Source organism: Microcaecilia unicolor, chromosome 7, assembly GCF_901765095.1.
Source record: "Microcaecilia unicolor chromosome 7, aMicUni1.1, whole genome shotgun sequence".
Taxonomy (NCBI): Eukaryota; Metazoa; Chordata; class Amphibia; order Gymnophiona; family Siphonopidae; genus Microcaecilia; species Microcaecilia unicolor.
Genome location: NC_044037.1, coordinates 56,924,871 through 56,951,283, shown reverse-complemented (window position 1 = coordinate 56,951,283; position 26,413 = coordinate 56,924,871). Strand labels below are relative to the sequence as shown.

Here is a 26,413-nt window from a genome sequence, read left to right as displayed (position 1 = left end):
CTCCGATGCCAATGTGGATAAAAAGTTTCTGTATTTTATCCCTTCCTAAAACCTGAAGAGCAAGATAATCTGCTAGTTGTTGTTACACCGGTCCCTCCATTATCTTCAACAAAAGTGGTATGGAGGCCACTGGTCTGTAATTTGAAACATTAGATTGCAAAGAAGAATTTTTTGGAATAGGAGTGATATCAATCCCTTTTCCGTTAGAAATTGACCTTTATCAAGCATCTCCATTAATCTTGATATAAAAGTATCAAGTACTGAGGAGGAGCCATAGACATCAAGTTTGCTGGGCAAACATCTTCCAAACAATGAGACTTTGAATATTTACTACTAGTAATCATTTCTATAGTGCTACTAGACATATGCAGTTCTGTACATCTCATACAGGTGCTTTCTCTGTTCTAAGAGGGCTCACAATCTAAGTATTTGTACCTGGGGCAATGGAGGGTTAAGTGACTTGCCTAAGTTTACAAGGAGCTGTAGTGGGAATTGAACCCAGGTTGCCAGGCTTAAAGCCCACTGCACTAACCATTAGGCTACTCCTCCACTACAATATTGATGTACAAACTGTTGAACTACAGTTCCATCTGGAACAGAAAAAATATTCCAGACTCTATCAGCATGAGCAAATTCACACCTAGCCAGTCACGTTTTCAGGAAACCCAGAATGAATGTGCATGAGATATGTCCTGCCTCTATGGTATGCAAATTTATCTTATGCATATTCATTGTAGGTATCCTGAAAACCTGACTGGCTAGGTGTGTCCCAAGGATTGGACTGAGAACACCTAATGTGGTAGGAAAAAATGTGGTGATAGTTGCAGCCAGAACAATGAAAAGTCATACTGCCTAATGTTCTAATTATTTCTTCAAGTTTCATACAACATTTAGTCATACACAATGCAATAAGGTATTTATTACTCTCTGTATCTCAGCACATTGAAGCTTAGCTGTTAAACTTAGAATCTGGGTTTAACCTGAGTAGTTGTGGCTATCAAATCAAAAGCAGCCTCTGGGCAGTGACTGGTATTGGTCTTAATATACTGCTACTTTCTTAGCTTACCTTCATTCCATACCATAGTCCATGAGTGAATGAGAACAGCAGTTTACTAAGGGACCTGCTGGGCAGCATTGAAAAGAGGAAAAAACTCAGCTGGAATGCAGTTTTCTTTGAGTGAAAATATATTTTCTAAGCCAGTGCTTCTCAATCTTTTTTCTGATGTGACCCCATTTTAGCAGCTCAAAATTCACATGACCCAGATGGTTATCAAAAATAAAATTATTACTCAAGTACATATAGATAGATAGATAGATAGATGTATATTGTTTGAGTGATAAACGTAACTACATAAATTTATATTTTTATATATACAGATGTGGTCAGGGCCTTCAAGGGATTCATTGTATCCCTTGTCCTAATAACTTTTTTTATTTTTATTTTTTTGCTTCAGCACGTGTCACTGCAGCCATGTCTCCATTTCTTTTTCCCACATGTTGGGGTCCTTCTACCAAGCTGCAGGAAAAAGAGCCCTGTGCTGATGTCGGGGGCTGTTTTTCCCGCACACCAGAGCCGTTTTTCCCACTGCCGATAAAAGCTGAAAAAAATGACCACGTGGTGAGATAACTCTTACCGCATGGCCATGTGGCAAGTAGCCCTTACTGCCACCCATTGAGGTACATAATGATGCCGGGTTAGCGCAGTGCAAGCCATTTTTGGGGGCTTTCTTTTCCTCCCGGAAATGGCGCACGCTCGGGGTGGGTCTGCTGCAGGTGACAGTATGTCACCAGCAGTAGTATGGGGGGGGGGGGGGGGGGGTGAAAAGGCTGAGTGACTATGGGGTGGGTGGTGGGTTCAAGGGTTGTGACTGGGGTCAGTAAGTCTGCTCTCTCAATGAAACCCTCCCTCAGACTCACCTCTCCTTATCCATACTCACATGAAATGAAGAAAATAAAATAAAATTCTGGTCAAGCTCATGCCTCACTCATGCCCCTCTCAATCACACCCCACCATCAGACTTACCGCCCTGCCCAGGCTCATGCTATGTTCCTACCCTCCCCCCAGTCACTTACCTCTGCTTCCACATTCTCCGTCCTGCCCAGATTCAAACCTTACTCATGCTTACCCTTACCCTAGTCTCACTTCCCTGCCCAGGCTCATTCTCCCTTCAATTATACCCTTCCTCTAGATTTACCTTTCCATATCCACACTTATACCATGCCCAAACTCATTTCTTGTTCATATCCTTCTCAGTCAGTCATTTTCCCCTCCAAAGATACCACCTTGCCCGGGTTATTACCTCAATCATGCCCCTTTCAATCATTCACTTTCCCCCCTGTACTTACCATCCCACCCCATCTCATGCCTCACTCGTTCCCTCCCTCTCCACATTCACCATGCTACCCAGGCTCCTATCTTCCTCAGTCACACCCAAACTCAGTTTAAGGCATGAGCCAGGTGAGGCACTGGCTTAGGGCGCCAAAGCCCAAGTGCACTACAAGTAAGCCTCACTGGCTCACCATTGCAGCATTATAACTGCCCTCTCCCCATATATAAACTCACACAATTCTTTTCCCTTCCCTCTCTCCTCCATCACAGCACTGATGCTCACACACACCCCTCCCACAACATTCCCCAGTTTACCTTCCTTCTTTTCTCTCTTCCCTCCCTCTCCTGAGCTTTTCAGTAGAAAATGGAAGAGAAATGTTCATCCTCCTCCTCCGCCATGCTGGCTTCAATTGCAGAATTTGAACTGTGGGGCTTTACGGTATCCTATGTGGTTAAAATTCCACAGTTGGAGTCAACATGGCAAATGTGGAGGATATTCCTACTGAAAAGCATGGGAGATGGAGGGAAAGAGGAAAGAAGGAGGGTAAGTTGGGGGACATACTGTGTGTGGAGAAGGGGGATGAGTGCTAAGTTCCTGTGTCTGTGTGTGGGCTGGGACCAACAAGGGGGGAGGGAAGGAAATGACAACCTTTGGGTAGGAGGAGGGTCTATATGGAATGGGGATGATACTTTGGGTGGGGGGCCTGGCTGGAAGAGGACTAATGTTTTGTGGGAGAGTAGGCTGAACTGCAGCTGATGCAGAGGGCTGGGGAGAAGGTGGCTGGAAGGGAGATGATGCAGACAGGTGGGTGGCTTGGGTCAGGTTGGCAGGGAGTTGATGTGGACAGGGGGCTGAGAGGAGAAGCTGGTTGGATAGGAATTGATGTAGGTGGGCAGGCCTGCAAGCAGGTAACCACTGATGCGAGCAAGGGGATGTTAATGGGAATGGGGGGGGGGGGGGTGCCAAAGCAAAGTTGGCTTAGCATGTCTCATCCCTTTGAGCTGGCCCTGATAATATCCCTATCCAGGGGCAGCAGAATGCCTTTTTGTTTGGGGGTGCACAAGCTTTGTTCCCAACCTCAGCTCCAACCCTAATCCAACACCTCCTCTACCCCTTCCCTATCATCTCATAGACCCCCACCACATGGTATCATATATCTCTCTTCTTCCCTCCCTTTCAACCTCCCTATGATCTCCAACATTTCTCTCCTCTCCCTCCTTCATCCCTTTTTCAGCATCTCTCTTCTTCTCTACCTTGCCTCAACCCCAGGGTCTTCAGGATTTCTCTCCTTCCCTACTTTCTGTACCCCCTCTTTAGCATCTCTCTCTATCCCTCCCGCCCCCCACTCCACATGGTCTCCAGCATTCCTCCTTCCTCCATGGTCTCCAGCATGCCTCTCCTTTCTTTCCTCCCCCACTCCACATGGTCTCCAACATTCCTCCTCTGCCCCATGGTCTCCAGCATCACTCTCTCCCTTCTCCCCCCCCCCAAGGTGTGCTGCATGTCTCTCCTTCCCTCCCTCCCTTCCCTATAGTCTCCAGCAAGTCTCCCCTCCCTCCTCCGCTTCAGCATTTCTCTCCGTTTCTACCACCCTGTCACAAGGTGTTTATTTGCTTACCTCACTCTCCTGGGCTAGCAACTAATCTGGATATAAAAAGGCATCTCCACTGAATTTTAGTGGTTTGCGCCAAAAAGATAACCAGCTATATTGCATGATAACCAGCAATATTCAGCGCTGATTGGCCAACTTTAGCAGCCAAATTGGACTGCCTAAATAGCAGTCATATATTTGGCTGCTATAAACTTTACCAGCTAGTGCTGAACATTGATATAGCTGGTTAAGTTTGAGCCAGCCAAAAAAATCCCCCAAAAACCCAGATATTCAATGCCAGTCGCCGGAAACAGCGCGGCACTGAATATATCTGGTCAGCACCGATCGCGGCACTTAGGTGCTGACCCCTTATATATGACCTCCTGCTGGCTGAATAAGCGGCCTCACGTTTCAGTTCTGGATAGCACATTTTCAAAAGTACATTGACAAATTAAAGGCAGTTCAAAGGACAGCCACCAAAATAGTGCATAACATGCACTATAAGCCATACACAGAAAGCAGGAAGGAGTGGCCTAATAGTTAGGGCACTGGGTTGCGGACCTTGATAGAACCGGGTTCAATTTCTGCTGCCGCCTTACCATTAGCAGTAAGTTGAGATCTTAGGGAACCAGGTTCAATTCCCTCTGTAGCTCCGTGTGACTCTGGGCAAGTCACTCAGCCCTCCATTGCCCTATATAGATTGTGAGTCCATTAGGGACAGTACTAGTACCTGTACAGACAATTGTATTTGTTAACCGCTGTATGTGCATGTGAAGGCCTCAGTGGTATATCAAATGTGCTAAACAAATAAATAAACTAAATAGATATAGGACCCTATATTCAAAAGGGTAAACCCCCTGACTTAAACCGGGTAGTGCTGCTGAATATTGGCTGAAACCAGTCAGTTGAGGGGCAGTCTGGGGGTGGTCCCAGAAGTTATGCGTGCACTGGTGATATTCAGCACTAGTGCCTGCATAGTTAGCCAGGAAAGTAGTTAACTTTGCCTGGTTAGCTATGTGGGTATGGCACTGAATACTGGCCATAGCCACATAAATTCTGGGTACTGCCGCAAACCTGGATATTCAATGCTGCTGTCTGGACATGGCCTGGCATTGAATATCTGGATCTAATTTAGCTGGCAATGGTCAGCGCTTTTAAAAATACTGACAACTGCCGACTGAATATTACCCCCGTACTTTCTAGAAGAAAGAAGTGAAACAGGAATATGATACAGACATTTGAATATCCTCCTCAGGTGTTCAACATCACCCTTCCATACCTCCCATCCCCAAGGTGTCCAATATCTCCCTAGACATTGTTTAATGGCTTCCTCTCCCTTCAGGATAGTACCAAAGCCCCTAAGCTTGCTTAAAAAAAGCCTCATCATGGCCAGTGCATGATTTGTATCTCATTACCACGTACCCCACAGTGACAACTAACTGCGTTAGGACAACACAACCTGCGTCAGTGCCTTTTAATTTGCGTTAAGGGGCAAATATTGCAGGTTATTGCCCTAATGCAGCTTGTTAATTTCCCCTTACTATTCATAATAGGTCATTTTGAAAACCAGACCTGGTTACAGCATTCAAGGACCAGAGTTTATTATTTGTGTCCTAGATTTTTCTAAGCCCCACTGGAATAAATATCCTCTTTCATATTACTATATAGCAAGGGAAAAATGAATTAGTCTTTCAAACTGTTAAAATAAAAATCTCTTTAAAGATCATATGAGCTAAAATCTGCATGCTGAGATCTGATTAAAAATATATGTCATACTGGTTTCTTGTGTTTCAGGAACTATAAAATGGCTTGCAGTATAAATTCAAGGAACAGAAAAATGGAAGATAAGTGAAAAGTGTAGTTGATTGATTTTTACAGATCTTTTTATTATTATTTTTGTGCACAAAAATATATCCTAGTTCTTTTTTTTTTCTGTTGCGGTGAACTTTAGAAGAAATTATATAAAGTCATTTTAGTGTGTATGTGGCAATAAATTGGCTTTTATAAAATTAGACCAAGCGTAAACATACAGTCATATAGGTGTTGTTGGAGATGCAGCCTGGGCAGAGCATAGGTAGAACTGTGAAGTACATGTGTAGATTATGGGATATACTAATGTACATGCATACTTGTGTACTCTGGGCTGGATTCTATATAAGGCTTCTTAAATGTAGGTGCGTCGGAATATCATGCTTAGCACTATTCTATAAAACGTGTCTACAGTAAGATGCGGTTTATAGAATAGTGCATAGTCTGGGGGAAAGTGTGTATATTTAGGCATGGCCATTTATGCCACTGAAAATCTGGTCTACACGCCCACGCCTAAATGTATACGCATTCCCTCAAATTCTCTAATGCCTGACACGCCTTCACTTCTCCCATGGCTGTGCCTCCTTTTCAGCCGCACACATTGGAATTTGCACCTCTTTTTAGAATATGCCTAAAAGGAAGCACTTATAAATTCAAATTATTGCCAATTAATGATGATAATTGGTTATTAGCCAATTATCATGACTAATTGGCTTGTTACTCAATTGAGTAGTGTGCGTAAATTGGCCATGTGCACAATTTAATGTGCACAACTCGCCGTGCCTTATACAGAATCCAACCCTCTATGTATGAAAATTTACATTTGCTCTTGGGCAGGCGTAATGATGCGCCTTCAATGTAGGTGCTATTGCTGCTGGATTTGTGCCTTCTAGCCCAATTAACCTAGGCACTCTGTTATGTTTATGTTTATTTCAAATTTGATATCCTACCAAATCTGGAACCAGGTCAAGGCAGCTCCCAATAAAAATTAAAATCAATCATATATTAGAAAACGGCAAAAATGAAAGGCCAGGGAAAAAGGGAACCCGACTTACCCAAACCCAAACCATAACTATTGCACTAATGCAGATCCACCGTACCCACTGGACCCACGTGACCATATTGTATATTTTTACAGTCCCATATTTTATATAAAAGATGGGCAAAATGGCCTTCAGCAAAAAAAGAGAGCATAAAATCTGAAACTGGCTTGATCTTATATAGTTGGAATTAAATTATTGTATAATTTCTTTAGCCTTACTCCCCCATTTTAAATCACTGCCTCCAATGTGGCACTTGTGGGCTCATTTTCGAAAGAGAAGGGTGCCCATCTTTAGGCACAAATCGGGAGATGAGCGTCCTTCTCCCAGGGTTGCCCAAATCGGCATAATCGAAAGCCAATTTTGGGCGCCCTCAACTGCTTTCCATTGCGGGGAAGACCAAAGTTCCTGGGGGCGTGTCGGAAGCATAGTGAAGGCGGGACTTGGGCGTGCTTAACACATGGGCGTCCTCGGCCGATAATGGAAAAAAGAAGGGTGTCCCTGACGAGCACTTGGCCGACTTTACTTGGTCCATTTTTTCTTGTGACCAAGCCCCAAAAGGTGCCCGAACTGACCAGATGACTACTGGAGGAAATCGGGGATGACCTCCCCTTACTCCCCCAGTGGTCACTAACCCCCTCCCACCCTAAAAAAAACTTTAAAATATTTTTTGCCAGCCTCTATGCCACCCTCAAATGTCATACCCAGCTCCCTGACAGCAGTATGCAGGTCCCTGGAGCAGTTTTAGTGGGTGCAGTGCACTTCAGGCAGGCGGACCCAGGCCCATCCCCCCTACCTGTTACACTTGTGGTGGTAAATGTGAGCCCTTCAAAACCCACCAGGAACCCACTGTACCCACATGTAAGTGCACCCTTCACCCCTTAGGGCTATGGTAGTGTTGTGGGGAGTGGGTTTTGGGGGGGGGGGGTTGGGGGGCTCAGCACCCAAGGTAAGGGAGCTATGCACCTGGGAGCATTTCTGAAATCCACTGTAGTGCCCCTAGGATGTCAGGTTGGTGTCCTGGCATGTGAGGGGGACCAGTGCACTACGAATGCTGGCTCCTCCCACGACCAAATGGCTTGGATTTGGTCGTTTCTGAGATGGGCGTCCTCGGTTTCCATTATTGCCGAAAACCGGGGATGACCATCTCTAAGGACGACCATCTCTAAGGTCGACCTAAATATTGAGATTTGGGTGTCCTTGACCGTATTATCGAAACGAAAGATGGACGCCCATCTTGTTTCGATAATATGGCTTTCCCTGCCCCCTTCTTGGGGACGTCCTGTGCGGACGCACTCAGGAAAATGTGTGCACCCCATTCGATTATGCCCCTCCACGTCTGACATGGCAGGAAAGAAATCTTGGTATCATTGTAGGCAATGCATTGAAAACCTTGGCTCAGTGCACCATAGCTATCAAAACCACAATAAATAAATAAAAATAAAATAAATCAAAACAAAACATTCTAGGTGTAATAAGAAAAGGCATGAAGTATAAAAGAGATTATCATAATGCCTCTGTATCGACTATTCTTAAATATAGTGAAATTAGAAAAGGTTTGGAGAAGGGTGTTGAAAATGATAAAGGGTATGGAACAACTCTCTTCAGCTTGTAGAAGAGATAGCTGAGGGTAGATATGACAGATCTATACAATCATAAGGGGGAGTGAAATGGGTAAATAGTGTATTAAAACTATGGGACAATTATACACACACACACACACACACTATATATATATATATATATATATATATATATATATATATATATATAATCCCTAGTATTTTATTTATTTATTTGGATTTATTTACTGCCTTTTTGAAGGAATTCACTCAAGACAGTGTACAGTAAAAATAGATCAAACATTAGCAATAGGCAATTACAGCAGTAAAAATATTCAGATAACAGTACAAAGTATGGCACACGTATACTACTTACAATGTCAACACAATACGTAATAGAACATTTTAATTGATAGTGAAGGGTAAAGCAAAGATGTAACATACAGATAGGAAAAAGAGTAAGAAGAGTTAGAAAGTAAGGTGACTAATTTAAAGAAAGGTGTAGGTCAGAGAGATGATTAAATGTTATCTCAGCTAGGGTAGGAGTGGATAAACATGTCCTGCTGCAGTATGTGCAGCCCCTGTCACTCCTTGTGTTTGAGTGAGACTAACAAGTTATTTACTTCTACCATTAAAGGCCTGATTGAAGACACAAGTTTTCACCTGCTTCCTGGAGATATTGGAGTATATTTTTGTGCAGTATATTTTTGCAACTTGCTTTGCCATTTGCCATAATTGCTTATTGTTTTTATATTTAATAATTGGGCATAATACATTCTTGTAGACAGCCTAGCTAGATCCTAAGGCCAAACCTTTAGGTACTCTCATATCCTTAGCCAAACGTGTCTAGTTTAATTGCTATCTGAGTGATTACCTGTCTCTTGTAGTGCCTACACAACAGAGTTGTGACTGGTAAAAAAGTTTCACATTTAAAAGGGAAAAAGTTTTGATTTAATGAAATGCATGAGGAATTGATTATGGGCTGAAGTCCCAAGATCTTTTTACCTATAGAAACAAATGGGGGTCTGGAGGAGAGAAGATGGCTTTCTGAGGAGAACGCTGCAAGGCGGCTCGCTACCCGATTACCTTCATTGTTGAAACTCTTTTCCTGTGCCTATGCCAAAAAGGAGGGGTAAACAACGTGTTGGCCCCGCAACACCTATGAGACCATCGGGGCCAATGGACTACTTTGCCATGCCTGGAAGTTTTTTGGGACCAGGAGCAGCACTGTTGGAGGGAGCGGTGGGAGGTGTCCCGCTCCCCCAACTTGAGGCAGAGATCTCGTTTAGTCCTGATGAGCGGAGGCCTCCGATAATGCCAGTGGTGGAGCTGCAGCAGGGGCGGGAAGCCCCTTGTGTTATCGACCAAGGAGCGCTTCCTCCAGCGGGACCGGATTGCAGCGTGGAGCCGCTGGATGCCAGCATCAGAGGAGGAATGCTGGAGAGAGCCAATGTTTTGGCAGACTCCAGAGCAGTAGAGGAGCAGCAGCCTTTGGGTGAAACTTTGGCTGAATTCACTGTGTTCAGTAAGTCCTTTTTGCCTGTAAAACCAACCACTATAACTTTAGACTCAATTTGGGAAGCTCTTGTGAGTTTAGAATCTTCCTTCTCACAAAAATTGCAACTGGTGACTCAAAATACAAAATTGCCTTTGGAAAAGATTCCAATCTTGGAAACAAGAATATTAACTATTGAGAAAATAATTGAAACGAATATTGAGAATATAAAATCTCTTCAACCAACTCAGTCCAACTTGATCAAGGAAAATATGTTTGTACATTATAAAAATGAAAACTTAGAAAATCAACTAAGGGCTATATTCTCTAAGGTTGATTAATTTTCATAAAGTCATATCTATTGCTCCTTTAATAACTTTTAAGAAATATTTAGCAGAGGTATTGAAGATCCCGGAACAGGCCTATCCGCCAGTCTCTAAGATATACTATATTCCACCATATAAAAAGGAAAAAAAGAAAATATTAATCAAGCTGAACAAGGAGCAGAAGTCTCATTTGATATGTTGAATCTTACACAAATAATTCAAGATGATGAGAAGGGTATTATACCAGCAACTCTAATAGTGACTTTTGTATTGGAACCAGATCGCGATTGGAGTTTGAGACAATTTTTTTGTCATAGGGATGAACTTTTTATGAACTATAAGATTAGAATATTTCCTGATATTGCAAGAGCAAATCAAAAGAGGCGTCAAATGTTCCTAAAACTTTGCCCTCGGGTCATTCAGTTGGGTGGTTTATTTTGGCTTTATTTCCCCTGTAAATGTGTACTGAAAGTCAATTCAGCTAAATATATTTTCTATGATCCTACTCATTTGAGTTCTTTTATAGATACAAGGGTTGCTTCTAACCTACAGCTGGCTGTAATGTTAACTTCTACTCCGTAATATTTATAGAAGGCACCTAAGTTCTTCTTATTATTTCCTTGCTGTATCAGTGGAGAACATATTTCTTGGAATTGTACCTTGTCTTTTCTTTCTCCAATGTTGTGGACTTGAGATTAGAGGGGGGAATAACACATATCCTATAATTTGAATATTGTATAATTTGTGTAATTTGAATTTATGTTTCCTAACCCCTCTATTTTTCCAAATCAAAAGTTTTTTTGAAAAGTTGTGAATATTTACAAAAAAAAAAAAAAGAAAAAGAAACAAATGGGAAACACCGTTTAGTACATGTGATCCTATAAGAAAATAAAGTCTGGACCATGAAATTTTTGCTGTATGACTTTAGAGCAGGAGCATAGCCATAGGTGGACCCAGGACAGCTTGGGCCTGTCCATTTTCAGCTCGGCACACCCTTGGTGTAGTTGGTAGGGATCCCCAAACCCCAACATCTGAAGACATCGAAAGCCCGCCATAACTCTCCTCATCCAACATTGGCAGTCAGCGGTGATGTTCCTGAGCCACTAACATCAGCACCTTGGCATGTTCAGTTCTTAAACATTCCCAATTCATGCATGAGAACTGGGCACATTCGGGGTGCCAATATTGGCAGCTGGGAGAGCTGCCGCTGACTGCTGACATTGGCTGAGGGAAGTTATAGTGGGCTTTGAGAGAGGGGGAGCAGGGATGGGTGGGGAGAAAATGTGAGAAACGAATCCAGGCACTTCAAACACAGAACAAGGAACACCCAAAATGAGACTGAAACTTTAATTGATGACTCTTAATGATGACTTGACACAGCAATGTGTTTCGGCAGCAACGTGCCTGCCTCAGGAGTCTCTTAAAAGTATTGTATTATAAGAAAAACGGTCACTAACGAATCTGTCTTCAAAGACTGCACCACTAAAGGAGGTCTTGAAAAATACCATTAATTAAGAAAGTAATGGTCTCAAAGGTTTGTGCTACCGGCAAATGCTGTGTTGCTTTCTTAACCGTCTTTTTCAAAACCTCCTTTAGCGGTGCAGTCTTTGAAGACAGACTCATTAGTATTTTAAGAGACTCCTGGTGCAGGCACAGTTGGTGCCGGGTCGAGTCATCATTAAGTGTCATGAATAAAAGTTTCAAATCTTATTTTGGGTGTTTCTTGCTCTGTGTTGGAAGTGTCTGGGTCCATTTCCCACTCCTGTTTTCCTGCTATGTGCTTCTCAGTGGGATTCTGGTGTTCTTTCCACATCTGTAGTTTGTCTGCATGGGGAAGAAATGCATCATGCTCACCCATTTTACCAACTGGCCCACCCAAAATTTGTCATCTGGCTATGCCACTGCTTGAGAGGCTGCTTTCCTAAGAATGCTAGGTATTGCTCATGTCCTCTTTTCTTTGCCTTGGCTGAATTTCTAAAAGGCAGTATATAAATATATTAAATAAATATTAATTGATAAATAGATGTTACATATCAGCGGCAGGCTTGAAAGTAGTCATATGATTATCAATCAAATTCTGTACCCTATTGGCTCCTTCAATTTACCTTTTTATGCTCTGAAGAACTGAAAATGCATTTTGCTACTTTTACATACTGTTATATTAAGAGTGCCAGAGTGTTTTGGTATGTGAGATTTACCCTAAAAAACTGTTGCTTAGAAACACTAATTATACAAGTTCATGGGGCCACCTACATATCATGTATCAGCAGGGTATTTTTGACATGGGCATGGGAGAATGCTGTTCCCAATAACCCTAAACGCTCACCACAGAACAAACATGAAGTAGGATTTTATCTTGGGAAAGGGATAGTATATAATCAACTCTATCATTCCTCGTCTATCTCCCCAAAACTAATTTTACATTTTGCATTCTATTAAAGGCTTAGTCAAGATTTATTTACATAATATAAGGTAATTCAAATACATTTTTTACAAAAATCAATTTGAATACATTTTTCTACCCATGCAGTGCATGTTGCAGCATTTAGCTTAAACTCAGACACTATTATATTTCCTTAGCAACTGTAAAATAGATTTTGATCATAGACTGTTTATATAACTAAACTAAGTTCTTGAAGCCTGACTCAGACTCTATTGTAGAAAAAGGCTATTATTAATTTTTCTAAAGATAGAATTTCAAGATGGAACATGCTTTGTGCATCTCTGGAGACCTGCTAGAGATAAACAGATAATGCAGCAATGGGCTACCTTGCTTCTTGCTAAGTACTAAGTGCTACAGGAAAGTCAATGATTGATTAGGCAAACCCCTCTGCCTTTTCTTTGGGTCAAAATGTCCTGGCAATGCATAAAAAGATTAGCAGCCATGCTTATTAGATCTACCTAGACCAGTAAGTAATAAAACATTTTTAAAATCTAATCTGATCTATCTATCTATCTATCTATCTATCTATCTATCTATCTATCTATCTATCTATCTATCTATCTATCTATCTATCTATCTATCTAGTGGTTAGTTCAGTGCATAGGAGCCAACTTTCAAAATTATTGGAGGTGCTAAACCCAATGAAAATAATCCCTCCCTGGACACATACAAGGAACTTTCTTAATATTGGGGGTGCTCAAGCACCCACAGAGTCAGCTCCAATGGTTCAGCGGACTTTGATCCTGGAGAACTGGGTTCGATTCCCACTGCAGCTCCTTGTGACTCTGGGCAAGCCACTTAACGCCTCCATTGCCCCAGGTACAAATAAGTACCTGTATATACTAAGTAAATTGCTTTGAATGTAGTTGCAAAAACCACAGGAAGGTGGTATATCAAATTCCACCCCCCCTTTTCCTAATTAATTTTATTTTTCATGAATTCTTTTGATTTTATTAGCAGATGAGAGACAGATAACATAATATACTGAGTATTTGCTTTAGAATGAAATCTAAGGCAGGGATTTATTCAGTTGCAGTAATATATAGAGAACATAATTCTTACCTGATAATTTCCTTTCTTGAAATCCTGCTAGACAATTCCAGATGAGTGGGTTGTGTCACCCTGTCAGCAGATGTTGGAGACAGAGAACACTAGAATCTTTTAAGTGACATCATCACTGGTATAAGAATTGTGCAGCCAAACTACCTGCCAGTATTACCAAGACCAGTACAAAAATGACCCATGGAAACTATAAAGATAAGAATCCTAGCCCTCCACTGGATCATAACCTCGGTAGGTCCAGGCATGCCCCCCAAATGGAAACCTTGATTGTTCCAGGAGGAGTTGATCAATTACTTAGAAGAGTTAGCAAATAAGACTCTTTCTACAGAGAAAGACAGCTAGTAGCAGCTATGGACTTTCTCAGGAGAGTTCTGTATTAGTCTGGCAATATTCAAGGAAAGGAAATTATCAGGTAAGAATTAATTTCTCCTTCCATATCATCCTGCTAGACTAAACTAGATGAGAATAAAGTACCCAAACTTTACTCTGATGCAGAATGGGCAGAGGCCACAGCTGCCTTCAGGACACCTGCCCAGGCCTAATCCACCCAAAGTTTGCATATCCAAGTGGTAATACCTCACAAATGAATCTGCTCAATATAATTCCCAACTATCCCTCTGGTAGATGTTACAATATTCAAATACGAACCAGAGCTCTAACTCAAAGAGAAATGTGACAAGAGTAACTTTGAAGACTTGTGGATCAAATGTCCACAATATAAATCCTAAAAAAAGGAAAAAAAGATTTTGAGTGAAGGATAGATTATCAGAGTGTTAACTCACCCAGACGGAGCAGCACCCAAAGGTAATATCTGCTCCTAAGGGTGGACAAGTTTCTCGATCAAGGGTGGACATTTTTTATATGTATATAATGTGAGCAAACTAACCAGTGCTCCCAAATCATATAGAAGAAACACCAAAATAATAAATAATCTAGACTTCAAAGTTGTCTACTCATATACTCAAAGGAACCTTATGTGTTCCAATGTTCACAATACTCAAGGGGATAAAATCCCTCTTTTATTCTCACTTAAATTACAAATACTAAGAATGTATCCGTGTGTATTTTTATCTCATCTCAATGTAAGCAATATATCTTATTTTCGCTTAAACAACTTCCCTTAAAGATATAACACAGAAGTTTGTCTTGTGGATGAATATTAATACAATCATACGGTGTACATTCTTAACCTGAGAGAAAACTCTCTAAATGTACTTGATACTCTCTATACACATTGAAAACACTACTCAAAGTAATAACGGTGCACTTATCTCAATGCCGCTGGGTGTATGTGTTTTTTAAAAATAGGATGGGAAAAGGGCCTGTGGTTATTTTACCACAAGTCATGATACTTTAGCAAAGAGTCTCAACGCATAAAATGGGATCTGTGGTAAAATAACACATTTTAATGGTTGACAACATTGATAAACTTTCTCCTGTCAGTTAAGTAAGCTTCTTTAGTCAGGGCAGCCTTCTTTAGTCAATGCATAGGTAAACAAGGTACATGCCTAGTGCCCAAATGTTTTGAAGGGGCCCTCTTGTAGGGTTACCATATGGCTCCAGAAAAAGGAGGACGGATTGAACCAGCCGGGTTTTACTTCCATTGCTTTCAATGGAAGTAATTGAGGCAGCCGGGTTTTACTTCCATTGCTTTCAATGGAAAGCAATGGAAGTAAAACCCGGCTGGCTGAATCCGTCCTACTTTTTCTGGAGCCATATGGTAACCCTACTTTGGATATGCTAATTCAATAGCTTCCAAGGCAGATGTGTGCCTTGGGAAGTCAGCTGCTGGCAGAAAGAAGATGGACTGAAGGAGAAGACTCCGAGTCACTGCTTCTCATAGAGATCTGTCTCTTGTCCCCACCTCCTACATACTGTCCCTTCAGTGGGCAGAAGAGTTGGCCAGTAGCACTTCTTATCTGCTGCTTATCCCTCTGACAGTTTTCCTCTTCAGTCAAAACCACATCCCATGTGTGAGATTTTAAAATGTATTTACCTTATAATGGGGGGCGGGGGGAAGGGGGCAATGTGCATTCTTGTCTAGGGCCCACAATGAATTAATCCTGCACTGCTTTTAGTAGTGAATTCTACAAACAAGGGCAATACATGAAGACTCACAACTGGGGTTTATGTCAAATAGTGGGCAGGGCTTTTCAGAGAATCACAGAGGTCCAAGCAATACAAATTAGGAGGCCCCAGAATCCTTTAATAATCTGAAAGCAAATTCACCCAAAGACATTGATGCAGGCAAATGGAAGCCCCTTTTCTGTGAAGCCTGGGCCAAGTGGCCCTGATGTTCCCCTCCTCACCCCTACCCCCCGATAGTGGGGGAATAGCAAGGAAAATTTAATTTGCCCATCTTGGTGCTTATTAAATCCTATACATGCTTTAAAAATTAACATTAGAATTCAACTGAGATTCAATGTAAAGCTTTCAGGATTGGGGTGACATTCTCAAAGTGCGTAGGCCTAGTTATGAAACGGACTGCTGCATCATGAACTAGTTGAAATTTTCATACATTTTATGTTTTAAATTTGAATACTATTTATTTATTTTAATTTAGCTCAGCAGGCTAATATAGAGTGTTGCTTCAATTCAGGTGGGATATACTTAAACATATATACTAGTAGCTAAGGCAGTCTGGTCAAAGCAAGATTTCAGGTAGTGAATCCAAACAGGCTGGCAGCAATTTGTGAATCCATTGATAAGGTGATCTAAAACACCCCAAGCTATGTACGTCAGAGCTGACAGGGAGAGAGGACCAAGCTAATAAAATAGTCAACAGACTCTGATGGTGGATGTTTCCCCATGCATTCAATAAAATTATTAATCAATAAACAATTCACAGGTAAATTTTCCATAGACTTACATGGTACAGTGGGACTGTGTTGTTCTCCGGTAGAGAAAAACTCAAGATTTCTTGCTGGCCAGGTTCAAGCCTCACAGTGGATGTCAGCATGGATGGGCTGATGGGATAGCTGGGGCTCCCCGGGTTTTTGCTCTTTTTCCTGGACCTTCTCCCTGTGTCCCTCTTGTTGTCCTTCTGAGTCACAGGTTCTTCCTGAATCACCAGGATCTTATCATCACTCATGTATCTCAGCAGGGAATTTTCAGAGTCAGTGGTTATAGAGGGAAGTGAAAAGAAGAAAACAGAGGTAAAACAAACAAACAAACAAACTAACAAACAAACAAACCAACCAACCAACCAACCAACCAACCAACCAAAAACAATCAGCTCCTAACTGAGCCTCATATTAAATATGCACATTCAGATACCTCAGTACAAACCACCAAAAAGCACTCTCTCCTTAAACTGCAGATAATGATTGCTACTGTACATGACATTTCAAACAGCCTACTGAATTACATACAAGTGGGAGTCACCTGCTAGGTAAGAATGATGAGAAAGACAACAAATATCATCCCAGCATTTTATAACCCTTCAAACTAAAGTACATACTCCACACAGAAGCAGCCATTATTAAATCAAAATTTTCTTGGATGGTGTAGCCCACTTGAACTTGTTGTTCTAAGCAATCACCACAAGTGCAGAGGCACGTTACTTGATTTTTTTGGCTTAGGAAAACACAGAGGCTGCAATCACTCATTCAGTTCATCTCTGCTCTGTGCAGAACAATCATGAATTGCTTTCAAATATTACTCCACTTAGGGGCCCTTTTACCAAACTGCGGTAAAAAGTGGCCTCAGCATGTCCTTAGCTAGGTCATTTATGCGTAAGGGTAAAATAGCTACATTTTCTATTTTTTGAATTAATGGCCATGTGCTAATTTTTCTATTAGTGCGTTAGCCCCTACCACCATTAATTCTGTAGGCAGTAAGGGCTCATGCACTAATCACATGCTAATCAACGAGCAGCAATGCAGCTGAGTAACTGATTAGCGCAGAACACACCTACTTTCCGTCCCTAGCACTAAAAAAAAAAAATCTATTTTTTTTAGCACATGGGAAGTGCGCGCAGATCACAAAATTACCGTGGGACACCTGAGCACACCCTGTGGTAAGCACATGTTAGTACTTACCACAGCTTAGTAAAATGATAGTATGCTAATTCCATTAACATGTGCTAAGCATTAGTAAAAGGATCCCTTAGGCACTTAAGTATAAAGGTCAACAAACAAGTTGTAGGCGATATAGCTTTCAAGAGTTATGCTCGCTTCAACAGGTCAGTAAAAGTGTGTAGTTTGGGGGTTTTCTTTGCTTGCTTTGTTGGTTTTGTTTCACTGGTGAGTTTTTTTAATGTTATATCTGTTTCATTGAAAAAACCCCCAAACAAACCTCAAAAACCTCAATACGAACAAACAAATTGTGACCCCCCATAACAATATTATAACCATGTTGCTCTATAAGAATGTGTGTAACCAAACAATAGAATAAGGCCTTGTTTACAAACCGTGCTACCAGCTATTGGTGCGGTATTGCCGACACAGCCCATTCACTTTGAATGGGCTGTGTTGGCAATGTCGTGCGGCTTTGTAAACATGGGGTGGGGGGGGGGGGGTAGTAATGAGGTACTTGGTGTAATAATTGTTTTTCCATTATTAACCTCCCAACCCACCCAGCCTTTTCCTTCCCAACTCTTACCACTTTGTGCATAGCAAGACTAGAAAAAATCCTAAGAAAAAGAAAAAAAAAAGAGGGGGGGGGGGGGGTGAGCCTCACCATCAAAGAAACATCTATTTCACTGGTGAGTGTTTAAAATTAGTTTTCACTGTATGGGTTTTTTTAAAATCATTATGCTTTTAGTGCATGCTGTTTTCCAATAGTGAGGACCTTTTACTGATGCATTAAGGAATTGGCTTAATGCGTTTTAACACAGGACTTTCCCTTGTGCTAAGCCCATTTCTAGTGCATCCTTAAAAATAAGACTTTTTAAATTTTATTTTTGCAGATGTCATGCTAATTTTTTCATTAATGCCTAAGACCTCCCAAAATGTTAATACAGGAGCACTTACTACCCCCCTATTTAGGAGGTGCTAAAGGCTCCCATGTTAAGTCAGCGTTATCCAGTTAGCATGTGCTAATGTGAATGTGCTATCTGGATAGCGCTTCCATGCCTGCTTCCTGTTCGGGATACGCCCTCTCCTGAAATATATTTTTTAAAAAATGGCATACAGTTAGTGCATACTAACAGGCAAATTACCACAAAATGCTTTAATGTGTTTTGCAGTAAGCCTTTTTCCTGTGTTAAGAGTGAGTTAGGGCTTAACACAGTTTAGTACAAGGCCTTCTGTGTGCACTAAAAGCAAATCTGCATCAAACTGTAAGAAAAAGCCCCTCCAAGCTTGTTCTCATCTCCTGCATCCCTTACACCTCTCTCAGCTTACTCACTGTCCCTGGAGGTGCAAAGGGGCAGGAGTGATCTCCAGTCGCTCCTCCCCTGCTAGTGCCATACTCCAACATGGCCTGAACCTGACACTATTTTAGAATATGGTCACACTATAAAATGGTGCCAGTCTTAGGCCAGGCAATGCCAATTTCTTGATGCACTAAATTATCAGCTTTATAAGCACCTGGTTTCACATACTATAGGCCATCAAATTGACTTAGTTGCTTTTTCATTGCCTTTTTGATTATTCTGAAATCTTGTTTGCTGATGGATCTTGGCTTAATATTCCTTGGCCTGAATATTTTTAATCCCAATTTAATATTTACTGGAAACAGAAAACCCCCTCAGAAAGTTACTTATGTCTCAAGAGGGAGTATTGACGCTGTTTCATTTTGGTCTAAATTCAATAGTTGCAGTGAGAATACACTGCCTAATAACTTTGTAGGTGAGTGGCACAATTTTAGTCATGAAATTCTGGATACTCTAGCGCTTTGTAAACTTAAAGCTAGATTACCCAGGAAAACAGACAAATGGTTTGATGCTGAATTATTAGAATTAAAGCATAAATACAGGAGACTGGATCGCTTGTGGCTTAAAAACTCCTCCTCTCTCAACAAGGAGAATTGGAGGATAGCCAACAAAAAGATATAAAACTATGCTTAAAAAGAAGAGAAAAACTTATTATTCAAAACTGATAAATGGCAAATGGCTGAATATTAAATCACTGTTTAAAATATTGTCAGATATGACCAATACTGGAACTTGTTTGTCCTCTGTTTATGCTATGGGCCCTTCAGCTCTTCAATTAGCTGATTACTTTTGTACTAAAGTATCTCTAATTAGGATTCAGTTTTCTAAAGATAGCTCTGATTGGCAACCCCTCTGTATTTCTGTTACACAGATTTCTGTTGATAAAACGGGGATGGAATTTTCCCTCATAACTTGGGTCTACCTGTTCTCCAAATATACTAAAGGCTACTTCTAGTCACTTTAAGGGTCTTTTATTGTGACGGATGCAATTTCAGTTGGCAGTGGGGCACTTTCCATCAGAGTTAGGTGAAATCATAATCACTCCAATTATGAAAAATAGCAAATAGCCCAGACATTTGTTCCCCTGTTTTCTAAGCTGTGCGGCAATGCCAAAGTGAATGGGCTGTGTCAACTTTACTGCATGGCTTAGTAAACAAGGGGGTTAGTTTCTAATTATAGACTGATAGCATCAATACCTTTCTTTGTTAAGGTTTTGGAGGGATTTATTGCTCAATTAATGAAATATTTGGAATTGCATAATATTTTACATTCTTCCCAGTCAGGTTTTAGGTCTTTCTTTTCAGAACTGAAACTGTTATCTGTTCTTTAATAGATAATGTACGTCGACTATTATGTGAAGGTAAAATGGCATTGATTTTACAATTCGATCTTTCCAGTGTGCCTTCGATCTAGTAGATCATAACATTTTATTACACGCTATGAAGAACATGGGCATTGTTGGCCAGGTTCATAACTGGTTCAGGATTTTCTCCCACAATGTTCATAGAGTTAAAATGGATATCAAATTGTCAACTAGATGGACTAATTCATGTGGAATCCCCTCAGGGATTCCTCTCTATCTCCCATACTTTTCAACGTCTTCAGCTGAGACTGGGAATGTTTATATTGGATCGATAATTTCATACTGACGCAGGCACTGTGCGCCAAAATACAGCCCATATTGGGTTATTGATGTACAAGTTTGATTTACATTGTGAATAAAAATCACCTGTTCTGTTTTTGAAGGCTCTTGATGCTTTTGTGCTTTGGATTGTTGAACCCTCTCTGTGTTGCTCTGTGTAGCCCCACATTTAGACTTCTATTAAACTAAGCTAAATTAAAAGAATACTTTTATACTGCAATAACCATGCCAGTTCTATGTAGTTTATAGATAAAAAGAGGCCAGGCATATAGTACCTGAGAAGTTGCAATTGAATCAATAAAAAACACAATTAAATGAAAAACAAGAAGAAAATAATCATACATTCAATTACTCAGTACAAAAACTCAACTAAGCATGTTTTTAATAATTTCCTTAATTGTGAGAGACTATCAAGGAATCTGAGAATTATAGGAAGATCATCCCAAAATTTGTCTCCTGTAAAAGAGAACAAAGACTGAAATATCCCTTTATATCTAACAGATCTAAAAGATGGTAAATGAAGAGACAAAATATTCTATAGTTCCATAATACTATTGTTGACAAGGAAAAATTAATAGTGACATCATGGGTTCTAGGGCAAGACCATGACATGTTTTAAAGATAATTGTACAAGTCTTAAAGTACACCCTGGTTTGGATAGGTAGCCATTGAACTTTTATCAGCAATGGGGTAACCCTATCAAACTTTTTGCAGATTAAACAAAAAGAATTGCTACATTCTGTAGAGTTTGTAACCTCTTCAGAATTAATTGTGTACAGCCCAAAAAAGCACATCATAATATACACATTTAAAGACCAATTTTAGACATCCGGGATATACAGTACATCTCAAACTCACAAAATATGAATTTGGCAGTAGTAGCTCAAGGTGAGTGACATTCAGGTACACTAGGAATTTCCCTGTCCCTGGAGGGTTCACAATCTAAGGGGTCAATATTCAATAGGATTTAACTGAGCAACAGAGGCTTCTGCCTAGTCCGGACCAGTTAACCGGCTGCTGATTATTCGGCATCACTTAACTAGGTAGTGCAATTGAATATCACCACTAACCTGCCTTCCTCTTACTTGGTTGTTGGGGGAGCCTGGTGGTGGAGTCCGGGTGAATCAGCAACTTAGCCAGTTAGCGACACTATTCAGTCCACTAACCGGCTAAGTGAGCACATAAAGTTAGTACAGCAAAAAGGCTGTCCTAACATTATACAACAAATTAACTGGGCACTGGTCTCAATATTGGCTGGTGCCCAGATAACTTCTGGATCAGCACTCATACCCAGATATTCAATGCCAGAAGCTGCACATGTCCCTGAACTGAATATCCAGGGTTAGGTCAGTGGGCTGAATATTACCCCCTAAACCCCAGATTCTATATAGCATGCCCAGAGATTCGTGTCAAATTCCAGGTGGATTCTATAACCATGTGCGTAACTTAATTGGCTTAACAAGCTAATTAGCATTGATAACAGCACTTAATAAGCAATGAGCATTAATTGGCAATACTTAGAATTTACATGCACAACTCACTAAGCATATTCTGTGATGCACTGCGCCTATCGTCTAATGTATGCAGAGAAAAGGGGACATGGTTATGGGCGGGGAAATGGGCATTTCATGGGCAATCTGAAATTTACAAACGTAGTTATAGAATATGGCCCTCTGTGCCTAAATCTACGTGCTGGGATTTACGCCATGTTTTCAATAGCGGTGGGTAGTTTAGGCACTGGGATATCAACTATGTGTGTTCTATATACCACGCCTGCATCTAGACACCGCTTAGGTGAAAATGTTTTCCGTGTGGATTTTTTAGGCACCATATATAGAATTCCCTTCCCCCCTCCCAAGTTTGTACCTGAGGCAATTGAGAGTTACAGGATCATATGGAGCAGTAGCAGGATTTGAACTGGGCTTCTCTGGCTGTCAGCCCAGTGCTGTACCCACTAGGATACGCCTCCTTTCCAGGTGCAAGGTCTAGGCGTGTTTTGGATGAGACTAGAGCAGGGAAGGGGAATGTACAACTATGCCCAAACAGATTGATGTTGGGATTTACACCTGGTCATTTTCTATTTGCAAATCTTGTATCAATTTTCAAAGGAAAACCATAAGGATATGTTACTTTTGAACATTGTCCATGAGAATAAAGTACTTATACAGTTTGCACCTGCTTTGTGTGGGCAAACATTTTCCAGTAAACACCTTTCTGTAATCAAGCCCGCATGTTTTTTCATCTGGGCAGGGGAGGGCAATTTTTAGCCATGATAATTTTCCTTGGTAAATGGCTTTGAAAATTGCCTCCTCCTACAATTGCAAACTTTCTTTACTACAATAACAACAACAACAAAAGGGAGCGAGAAAATACCAAGCAAAGCAATGTGTTCTAAACTGATTTTCAAGCAAAAAAGAATTTTTGTCATAGACATGAACTGGGAGAAAACCAGTGATCTGCATCTCTGTTAAACTCAAAAATGATTTTAGACCTTTTTATAGATTTTCAATTTTGTAAAATGATAAAAAGTCCCAGATCAATATTTCCCTAATAAACATTTTGAACTAAATTCAATAATTGATGCCTAATAATAATAATAGCGCTTAGAGCTATTTTATAAATGGTACTCAAAGCTAGGCACCGTTTATAAAATAATGCTTAGTGCTGGGAACCGCAATTATTTTTAGGTACAACCATTTATACCAACGAAACCCTGGTATAAATCCCATACCTAAATTAGCCACGGATCTCCTTTATTCTATAACAGCATGCATAAATTGTGGGAGTGCCTCTGATCTGCCCACATTTGCGCATGCAATTTTTAGCGCCATGTATAGAATTTGGGGGTTTATTTTCTCTTTTAATTTTCTAGGACAAAATAATATTCTAAGGGGCCCTTTTACTAAGCTGCGGTAAAAAGTGGCCTGCGCTAGTTTGGATGCGTGAAATTGGTGCGTGCTGAGCCACTTTTTACCATGGTGGGTAAAAAGGCCTTTTTTTAATGGGGCGGTAAATGGCTGTGCGCCAATATTAAAAGTAGTGTGTGGCTATTTACTGCCTAAGACCTTACTGCCACCTACTTACTTGGCAGTAAGGGCTCAAACACTACTAGTGCAGTAATCAGTCAGAACGCGGCAATGTGACTGCGCTGCCGATTACCGCCAGGAATGCCCCCACAGTAGAAAATAGAAAATAATTTTCTACTGCAGGAAACAGCATGCACCAACTTCGGAATTACTGCCGAGCACCCAAGCTATCCGGATGGTAGTGTTGATTTAGCGTGTGCTATCTGCGTGTTAGCCCTACCACGGCTTAGTAAAAGGGCCCCTAAATGTTTATAAATTTAAGACAGGACAAATACAGAGCAAATATGGGAAAATTAGGTTCTTACCTTGGTAATTTTCTTTCCTTTAGTCATAGCAGATGAAGCCATTATGAATGGGTTGTATCCATCAACCAGCAGGGGGAGATAGAGAGCACTCAACTTTTCACAGTGCCTCATGGCCAGCCAGCTCCACTGCCTCTTCAGTATTTGAAGCTTCCAAAGCAGTATGGCAAACCGCAATGGGAATAACATGAACTTTCCTCACAGCGAACGATGGCCACTTAACAAGGGCATGAACTCAAAAGGAGGGAATGAACACATCCTCCTGGAGGGAATAAACTCGTCCTCCTTATTGTATAACTGGAGGGGATACACGCAACCTCCTGGAGGGAATAAACTCATCCTCCAAAACATAAACTGGAGGGAATGGACTCATCCTCCTATAAGTGAACATGAATCCTGAAGACGGTTTTCCAATTTTCTCCCAAGGAAGGAACTTCAGGAAACAAGAACAGAACCTGAAACAGATTCACAGCATACAGACAATCATACAGGGAGGGCTCATGGCTTCATCTGCTATGACTAAAGGAAAGAAAATTACCAAGGTAAGAACCTAATTTTCCCTTCCTTGTCATCAAGCAGATGAAGCCATTATGTATGGGATGTAACAAAGCAATCCCTATATAGGGTAGGAACAGGTCACACCACGCGCTAGCACTTGTGCTCCAAAACGCGCATCCCTCCTAGCAGCCACATTCAGCCTGTAATGTCGGGCAAAAGAGAGCTTAGAAGCCCATGTTGCTGCACTGCATATCTCTTGACGAGAGAGTGCTCCAGTTTCAGCCCAAGAGGAAGAAATCGCTCTGGAAGAATGTGCCTTAAAGGCTACAGGCGGAGACCGGCCGGCAAGCAGATAAGCTGAAAAGATAGTTTCTTTCAGCCAGCGGGCAATAGTGGCTTTAGACGCTGGAGACCCTCTGCGAGGACCTGATAGCAAAACAAACAGATGATCATAGATCCTGAAAGAGATAGTAACTCGCAGATACTGCAGCAGAGTCCTGTGCACATCCAACAGGTGCAACTGCCCAAAAGATTCTGGAAACTCCTCCTTATCAAAGGAGGGCAAGAAAATAGGCTGGTTTAGGTGAAACGCTGAAACCACCTTAGGCATGAAGGAAGGCACTGTCCGAACTGTGACCCTGGACTCTGAGAATTGCAGAAATGGGTCTCTACAGGACAGCACCTGGAGCTCTGACACCCGTCTGGCCGAAGTAATGGCCACAAGAAAAACGGCCTTTAGTATCAAATCTTTCTCCGATGCTCGCCGAAGCGGCTCAAAAGGAGAAGCCTGCAGGGCCTTCAAAACTAGCCCCAGGTTCCAAGCTGGACAGGGTGCTTGCACGGAAGGCCGGAGCCGAAGCACCCCACTAAGAAATCGTGCCACATCTGGATGAGCAGCTAAAGACACGCCTTCAACCTTACCATGAAGGGAGGCCAACGCTGCCACTTGCACCCGCAGGGAATTATAGGCCAAGCCTATTTGTACACCATCCTGCAAAAAGTCCAGAATCGGCGAGACAGGAGCCCGCATGGGTGTGATCGCTTTTGAAGCACACCAAGACTCAAACTGGCGCCAAATCCTGGCATAAGCCATGGAAGTGGAACGCTTGCGGGCCTGCAGGAGAGTTGAAATGACTGTGTTTGAATAGCCTTTGTCCCTCAATTACGCCCTCTCAATTGCCATGCCATAAGACCAAAGCGGCAGGCGTCCTCCATGGCTACCGGGCCCTGTGACAACAGGTTCGGTACCAGAGGTAAAGAAAGGGGAGCCTCCACTAGCATCTGTCGGAGGTCCGCATACCAAGGCCTCCTGGGCCAATCCGGGGCGATGAGGACCACTTCTCCTGGGTGCAGCCAAATCCGCAAGAGCACGCGCTCTATCAAGGGCCACGGAGGGAACACATATAGTAGGCCCGGAGGCCAGGGCTGAGTCAAGGCATCCAACCCTGCCAAGCGAGGATCTCTCCATCTGCTGAAGAAGCACGGGACTTTGGCATTTGAACTTCGTCTGCTAGTTCCCATTCTGCTGGATCAATCTGATGCCTGCTTAGATAATCGGCTTGCACGTTGCTCTGACCTGCAATGTGAGCTGCCGACAGAAACTGAAGATGCAGCTCGGCCCAGTGGCAAATCTGTTCGGCCTGTGCGGCCAGTGCTCTGCACTGAGTGCCGCCTTGTCGATTTATGTAGGCCACTACTGTCGTGTTGTCTGACATCACTCTGACAGCCAATCCTTCCAGGGTCAATTGAAAGGCCAGAAGCGCCTGAAACACCGCTTTCAACTCCAGGCGGTTGATGGACCACTCCGACTTCTCGGGTGTCCATAGACCCTGGGCATGCTTCCCCTTGCA

At 41.8% G+C, this 26,413-nt stretch overlaps 1 protein-coding gene across 1 annotated transcript in view; it reads right to left on the bottom strand.

Annotated features, from left to right (window-relative positions):
• Nucleotides 1-26,413, bottom strand: part of LOC115474248 (connector enhancer of kinase suppressor of ras 2-like) — a 768,489-nt gene that overhangs the window by 178,978 nt on the left and 563,098 nt on the right. Inside the window, exon 14 of the mRNA XM_030209634.1 lies at nucleotides 16,528-16,774. Coding sequence (XP_030065494.1) covers nucleotides 16,528-16,774 — 247 coding nt within the window. The remainder of the gene's footprint in view (nucleotides 1-16,527; nucleotides 16,775-26,413) is intronic.